The sequence below is a fragment of the Trifolium pratense genome, linkage group LG3 (genome assembly GCF_020283565.1).
Source record: "Trifolium pratense cultivar HEN17-A07 linkage group LG3, ARS_RC_1.1, whole genome shotgun sequence".
Taxonomy (NCBI): Eukaryota; Viridiplantae; Streptophyta; class Magnoliopsida; order Fabales; family Fabaceae; genus Trifolium; species Trifolium pratense.
The window spans coordinates 10,206,043-10,214,132 of NC_060061.1; the positions used below are offsets into that span (position 1 = coordinate 10,206,043).

The window sequence follows — 8,090 nt, forward strand, 5'->3', positions numbered from 1 at the left end:
TTTCAGTAATCTGGGTCTGTAATCTGGGTCTGTGTACGGTGCGATGAACGAATTACAAAAGTCTCTGATTCTGGAATCTTCTTCTCGCTTCTTGATTCCTCAAGGTTCGCAATTCCATTTTTCACAGTATATACTAACTAATTCAACGGCGTCGTTTTCGTTTTCTGATTATTGTTAATACGGTTGAGATTTTTAAATTTTTTTGTAGGAGTGAAGGTATCGTACGGTACTGCGGGGTTTAGGGAAGATGCATCGATTCTATCGTCGACGGTGTATAGAGTTGGAATTCTGGCAGCTCTTAGATCGTTGAAAACACAATCAGTGATCGGAGTTATGATTACTGCTTCACATAATAAGGTTTCTGATAATGGTGTTAAAATTGCTGATCCGAGTGGAGGTATGTTGTCTCAGGATTGGGAACCTTTCGCTGATGAACTTGCCAATGCTCCTTCTCCTCAACAACTTCTCCAGGTTTTGGATTCTTCACTTCAATGTTTCTCCCTTTGATGTTGCGTGATAAAAAAAAATCTTCATTTTCTTTTGATGTTGTGACGTGGTAATGATGATTTCGTGAGATATGATGATAATATTGTAGTACATTTTTTTAGTTCTTAAAAAAATAGAAAATTGTGTGTTTTAGTCCTGATAATAAGAAGACTAATGAGAGACTAAAAACACTAATTTGTTAGATGTAGATAATTATTCATCAAGACTTTCACTATTCTCTTCTGTCTTTTGGTTTGTTAAAAAAAAAAAAAAAAACTATAATTTTAAATAGAGGTTTTTTACTTAAACTAATTTTTTTTATTAGTTGATTAAAAAAAAATAGATTTATTAATTATTTTAAAAACATAATTTTTCATTAATTTTATGATTGAATTGGTTTATAATCAACCCACAAAGTTTTTTTTCTAAACCCAAATTATTTTTTACTTAGCCGAAAACTTGTTTTTTATATTGTTTTAAACAAATTTTTTATTATTTAAAAAAAGAGTAATTTTTAAAATTAAAAAAACTGATTTTTAAATACAAAATAAACTAATATTTATTATAGGAAAAAATAAAAATACTAAATTTTTGAAAAACTAAAAACATAAAAAACTGATTTTTTTTATTTTTTTTAAAAAAAACTGATTTTTTTAATTATTTTTATAAAAAACTGATTTTTTTAAAAACTAAAAACATTAAAAACTGATTTTTTAATTATTCTTAAAATAATTATTAAAAGTCTGATTTTTAAAATAAAATAATAATAAAATAGTATGGGTGGTTAGTGGTGGCCGGCCGCCGGAGCACCACCACTGACTGCCGTGAAAGTCGTCGGGGGTCCGCCGGAAAACCGCCCGCCGCCGCGCCGGTCGGAGCGCCGCCGCGCCGGCCACCGGTGGTCCGGTGTTGACCACCGGTCCTCCACCATCTCTTTTAATTAATTATTTTATTATATAATAAACAATTTTAAAAACTTGAAAATTGGGCCTGAATTTTCAAACCAAATTACAAAATGTGGTTATGGTTTATAATTGGTGTTTTTTTATTGGAGTGGTGTGGTTTTTTTTTAAATGGATTTTGCAAACTAAGATTGGATATGGATTGGTTAGTAATTTGGTTAAGGATAGCCAAATTTTTTGCACACAGCACACCCCTACTCCAAAGCATGCCAAAAGGCACAGCAGAAGAATTTATAGGCAACACTTTGCTGAGGTGCAATGAGTTAACATGACAACTAACAAAGGAAACTATCTAAAATAATATACATTATATGAGATAAGATAGATAAAGAGTTGAACCAAAAGATGTTTCTAGAATCAAACCTTTGGAGGCCTTCTTATCAGATAAACCATTGTCCTCAATGATAAGAGAAAAGTGGCTTCATTATACCGCACGTAGGACTGTTCATTATTAACTGTGAACCGAACCGCCTAACCGAACCATACTATAAGTTTGCGAACCAAACCATTAATATTTGGACGGTTCTCTAACTGTGAACCGAACCGCAATTAACCGAACCAAGCCGTGATAACCGAACCTCAAACTCAAAACTTAAAAACCCAAGATCAAATTTGGGGATTTTAAGTGAATTTTGTGATCTTGTATGTTGTGGAATGGATGGATGTTGGTAGTACCAAGAAGGGATTTAGGATTTTATGGTTTAGCTTATTTGATATTTGATTACTCATGGAATTCTACATACTAAAAGTTTCTGATTTCATGATTTTATATATGTGTATAACAGTATAAGAATAAAGTAAAATAAAGTTATGTATATCAGTATATGAGTTACTTGTTGTGTTCGTAGTTTGTCACGCCGTAAAATAATATATGTAATACTTGGAAGTTAAATTAGCCTTTTATCTGCAAAACTTTCTTTGACATGATCCTTTTAGACATATTAAGGAATTAATAGTGCAGCTCAGCTGCTCTGTTAACTCGTGGCGGACTTCGGTTTTATTATAGTTGATCTGTTACTGCATATATGCTGCTTTGGAAATATATTGCTCATCAGATTGTGACTGCATAGCTTGCTTCAGGGAGTGGAGGTTCAGCACTAAGTGGATTTTTTAGGCTTTTACTATTGTATGGATATAAGTTGTTCATTAGGCAGTGACACCTTTAATTGCATCGGGGAGTGGAGGACCTGCATTAGTGGAGGTTTTAGGCTTTTCTATTGTATGCTTGCAAAGCCTTCATGAGCTAGTTTTCTGATAAAAACTGTTATCAGGTCAGTTCAAGGTGTCTAACGGTTCGGTTCAGTTAAAAATTAAAAACCGGTTAACTGAACCATAATTGTAATTCGGTTCGGTTAACCATAAACCATAACGGTTCGGTTCGGTTTTTCGAACCGTTGTTATGGTTCGGTTCGGTTATTTGAAAAAACCGAACCATGAACAGTCCTAACCGCAGGAATCTCATTTCACCCTCTGCAGAACCACTCAGATGTGCATATCCAGGCTCATTAAAGTAAGGCTTTGTATTTAAGATTAGACCTTGTATGAAGACCAGGACCTGTAAAATTGTCGAATCGCCTGGGAGCCACTTCTCATTTTTATTGCCAGAACAGGTGTTAAGTAGACTAAGGCACACTTTGCCACAATTATATAAATTTGGGTTGAGTCGAAGTCCACCAGAGTGGTAGTAGACTTTCTGCATTGAAAAATGTCCCTTGAGTCACACTTTGAATTAAAGATTAAAAAGATGGTGTGCATAATAATAATGCAAGTCAGATGCAGTAATCTCAACAACATACCAGAGGTACATTAGGAAAGCCACTGTGAAAGAAAACATCAAAAAAGAAAAGGCCATCATGATAAGGAGTTCCCTCTGCTCCAATAATCACAGCCCTCAACAGATCTATTCTCGATTCATAAACTCTGACAAATATTGAATCTAATAGAAATAAAATAAAGTGTCAAAGAAACAGCAAGAAATTGTACAAAAACGCAGTGACAGGTTGCTCATTCTGATATTAAAAACACAATTGAAAAAGCAAGATTGACCACTGCGGTAAGGTGCGGTGAGAAATGTGTAAGAGGACAGGACATAGATTCTGTACTTAGTTAACTAAAAATACTAATGCAAGACTGGCAAGGTGCACCAATGATCAATCGATTTCTCTAATGGGAAGTTTATGTTGAATTCATAAATGTTGGAAGTTTTTTTTATGGGCCACTCAATATGTTTGAATCACCAAATGTTTTTTGTTGTTATACATTTGCGTGATTCCTTTCGGAATTTCGCCTGACATTTGCATACTGCATGCTTATTGACTTAGTGAGTAGTTGTTCTATTATTTAGGATTGAGTAATGGACTTTATGCTGAATGCATTTCGGTTTTTCTAATTTCCCTATTTAAAAGGCCCTAACAATAATGAACTGAGGAGGGAATACATATCAGCCATACTTCACCTTTTATTTAGTTTTCTTATAATATGAATGAAATATAAGCAACAAACATACTTATATTCTGTAGTCTCACATATAAGTAAATTTAACTACTTTCACTATGTTTAATGTCATTTTCAAGATAACCCTAAATTAATATATATTTTATTTTTTAATGTCTCTTTTATTCTCATGGAACAAGTCTGACGAAGTACACTTTTGAAAATGCACATATTTTCTTGAGATTAGGAAGATTTGACACACTTAACTAAGTTTCTTACTTTAATTAGTATGAAGTTAAGTACTTTTGCTTATAATCGAGATCGAAGGGAGTAACTCACTATGAATGTTATTCTATATGGACTTGCAGTTGATAACTGAATTTGTTGAGAAAGAAAGGATTCCATTTGATGGGGTCAGGCCAGCTGAAATACTTTTGGGGAGAGACACGAGGCCAAGTGGAGAAGCTTTGCTTGAAGCTGCTAGACAAGTATGGGCCCGTAAACTATATTTAGCTTCTATTAGCTTTTTGTACTATTTTCTTGTCAAATTAACATTGGATATAATTGGATAAAAATGAAGGGAGTCACTTCAATTGTTGGAGCTGTTGCATCTGACATGGGAATTTTGACTACTCCACAACTACATTGGATGGTTCGTGCTAGAAATAAGGGAATAAAAGCGTCAGAGCAAGATTACTTTGAACAACTTTCCAACTCATTCAGGTTAGTACAATCCTATCCCAATATTGTTATGATGCGTAGACGTGATTCCATGTTGTTCCTTTTTGGTATTGATGGTAAAACCATCATTGAACACATCATATAGGATCATTGTGTGAATGAATCAGGTGCTTAATGGATTTGATCCCGACTGGACAAAGCAAGTGTGATGGGATGAATGACAAATTGGTTGTGGATGGAGCTAATGGTGTTGGTGGAGCAAAACTTCAAATTCTTCATAAATTGTTGAATGTTTTAGATATTGAGGTTCGAAATAGCAGTCAAGACGAAGGTGTATTGAATGATGGAGTTGGTGCTGATTACGTGCAGAAAGAGAAGGTTGCTCCGCGCGGCTTTGGTTCTAAAGATGCTGGCATAAGGTTAGTTTGTTCATCATCCGATGCTAAAATTGAATATTTACATCCCAGGAATTTTCAATAAAGTGAATGATTTAATCAATTCACACTGGATAACTCATCACCGACGTTTGATTTAATAGATGTACCTTTCTTAACATTTAATATATATTGGTGCTATTTGTTTCAAAAAAAATATATTGGTGCTATTTATTGTGGTCCTGCTAATGGAGCTAGTTAGTTCTTGTTTGCAGGTGTGCTAGTTTGGATGGAGATGCTGATCGGCTTGTTTATTTTTCAGTACCACCTGAAAGCAATGCTCCAATTGATCTTGTTGATGGAGACAAAATACTATCCCTGTTTGCTGTATTTATTAGGGAGCAACTAAGTTTTCTTAATGAGAAAGAAGACATAAAAAACTTCGATAAATCACGTCTTGGTATTATACAGACTGCATATGCAAACGGGGCTTCTACTAATTACCTTAAACATTTGGGACTCGAAGTCAATTTAACTCCCACTGGAGTGAAATATTTACATGAAAAAGCTGCTGATTTTGATATTGGTATATATTTTGAGGCAAATGGCCATGGAACTATCCTATTTTCGGAGACTTTCATAGAGTGGTTAGAGGTCAGAAGTAACAAGCTTTCTTCAGGATCCAAAGGTTTATTCAGTGGTTTCTCATTAAGCGCACTTCAATTTTAAGAATCAACTGCAGAGCAAAATACTAATGTTTTGTTTGCTTGTTTCAGGTTCAGAAGCAGAAAAGGCTGCTTTGAGATTATTGGCAGTCAGTAAGTTGATCAACCAAGCAGTAGGAGATGCTTTGAGTGGAGTGCTCTTGGTGGAAGTCATATTGAAGCACATGGGATGGTCAATACATAGATGGAATGAACTTTATCATGATTTACCGAGTAGGCAGCTCAAGGTTAGTTATTATTTTCATGCATCATTTTTGAAAGCAAAACTTTTGTCAAACTATCAGAAGTTTTGTCTGGATCATAAATATATGCTCCTTTTGTTTTCCTATTTAAGATGATAATATCTGTGTGGTGAAGTTCATAACATCCGTGGTCCTGCCATGCATTAGTGAATTGTTAATCAGAATTTTAGCTATGTAAGCATGGCTAGCTAGCAAGTCTTTGTTTTAAAATGAATTAGGATCAGTTCATGCTGTGTTATCATTTTCTGTCTCAACTGCCGGCATTTGCAATCTGGTGGCCATGTTTTTGACCCAAATATCACATTTTACCTTGGCTGCAAAGTTATTATTCAATTAAATATTTTAGTCTTCCCTCCCTTATATTTTTTACTTGTTGCTACTTATTACTAGATTTTTTGCAAGGGCTTAAGCATGTGCCTACTTTTGTTATATATATGTCCACAATTTTTTTGTCAATTTAACTTTTTTCAAAGTAATTGCTTTAAATATTTCTGAATGAATGCTTCCACTGGTGTTTTTACCTGTTAGGTTAAAGTTGCTGACAGAACGTCCGTAGTTACAGCCAATGCAGAAACTGTGGTTGTGAGACCCCCTGGTTTGCAGGAAGCCATCAATGCAGAAACTGGTAATTCCTTTGCTCCTTCTCTTTTTCTTTGTTGCCTTTGATATAATATGGCACCACTCATTTTGACATTAAAGTCCATTTCTATCCACCAATTGAAGGAGAGAGACTAGTGGCATTTTTCCACAGCAATTTCGCAAGATTTGCTCTAAAAAAATCAGCATTATTATTATTAGTTTCATTATTGATTCATTGCTTTTCAATGCAAAACCGTCAAACCACTGTTCCTTCTTTTTGCATCATTGTCAGTTGGATTATATTAATGATGTTTTGAAATCCAATTGACTTGCCAAAATTGTTGGAGGGCGAGAGAATACCAGTCAGTTTCATCCATCTATTAATGCCTTTTAGTTAGAAGATTAAACAAGTTTTAGAATTTCAGTTGTACTAATATTGCAGCTTGGTCTCGTGTCTTTTCTGGTTTGCAGCGAAGTACACTCAAGGTCGATGCTTTGTCCGTCCATCAGGCACTGAGGATGTTGTTCGTGTATATGCCGAAGCATCAACTCAAGAAGCTGCAGATACCCTAGCCAACTGTGTGGCTAAACTTGTGGACCAGTTCTTAGGGTGAAAAAGTTCTTGACATATCTGTGTAATAGTTCTTTCCAACCATGGAGATTTTCCAATAAATTCCTCCTGGCATTATCCTTTGAATATGATTGGTGTTAAATTTATCTACATGTTCACAAACTGTATTTTTATAATCCGCCTTTTTAAGTCCACTCATATATTCAAATCAAATGTACTTCCATTCCATGCATTTCGTCTCAAGACTATAATGACAATGACAACATTCTTTTTGCCAAATATCCAATATCTGGAACTGGTTTTCTTACTTTTAATATATAATGTTTAGGATTTACTGTACCCGAGGTTTAATTTTTTTTTAGGGACAATGAAACTATTTAGAGTTGTGATGTGTTCCAATGATGCGTTGCACGGGTTCGATTAAAATACAAAATTAAAATATTTTTATAAATTAAAAATAATAATTGTGATAAGTATAATCACACATTCGATTAAAATACATTGTTAAATAATTTTTACGATATGATTATATTCAATATTATATATGTGTAAAAACAAAAAAAGTTGTTCAGAATTAAAATAATTTTTATTGAAATGATGTATCATATTTTATTTTAATTGTGTTATTGTATAAAATCTTAGTTTTCATTATATGAGTTGCAATTTTAGTCACAAATCACTTTTCTTTTTTATTTTTAATATATCGCTTGTTTATTTATTTTCAATAAGAGTTGGAGGTCATACATACTTATACTTGGTGAAAATATTGCTCATGGGTAATGTTGAACTAAGAAGTATGGTGGTTTTGATATTTTTTATCACGTGATCTCGTGTTCTGAAAATTACCTATCAAATAGCAATGTTACTGCTTACTCCCTTTTATACAATTTAATATGCCAAATAACTTATCTACTCACCTTCCTCTCGTTCCCTTGAAGTTTCTTATCAATTATTCACTTGGTGAAATTTTATCCAGATTTTATTAGTCTCGATTTTGAGGAAAATATATCAACCCAAAATTTAATTATGGGCTCGAT

General features: G+C 33.8%; 1 protein-coding gene across 2 annotated transcripts; it reads left to right on the forward strand.

Annotated features, from left to right (window-relative positions):
- LOC123917855 (phosphoacetylglucosamine mutase-like) lies at positions 1-7,229 on the forward strand. 2 transcript variants are annotated; one of them, XM_045969730.1, is made up of 9 exons: positions 1-104; positions 209-471; positions 4,250-4,369; positions 4,462-4,604; positions 4,730-4,981; positions 5,212-5,624; positions 5,713-5,888; positions 6,432-6,528; positions 6,954-7,229. In XM_045969730.1, exons 1-9 carry the CDS (start codon positions 44-46, stop codon positions 7,094-7,096), a joined length of 1,668 nt encoding a protein of 555 aa, XP_045825686.1. In that variant the 5' UTR covers positions 1-43; the 3' UTR covers positions 7,097-7,229. The 2 variants fall into 2 exon arrangements, with proteins under 2 accessions (XP_045825686.1, XP_045825687.1); XM_045969731.1 differs by having other exon boundaries at positions 5,719-5,888.
- The last annotated feature ends 861 nt before the right edge of the window (positions 7,230-8,090 follow it).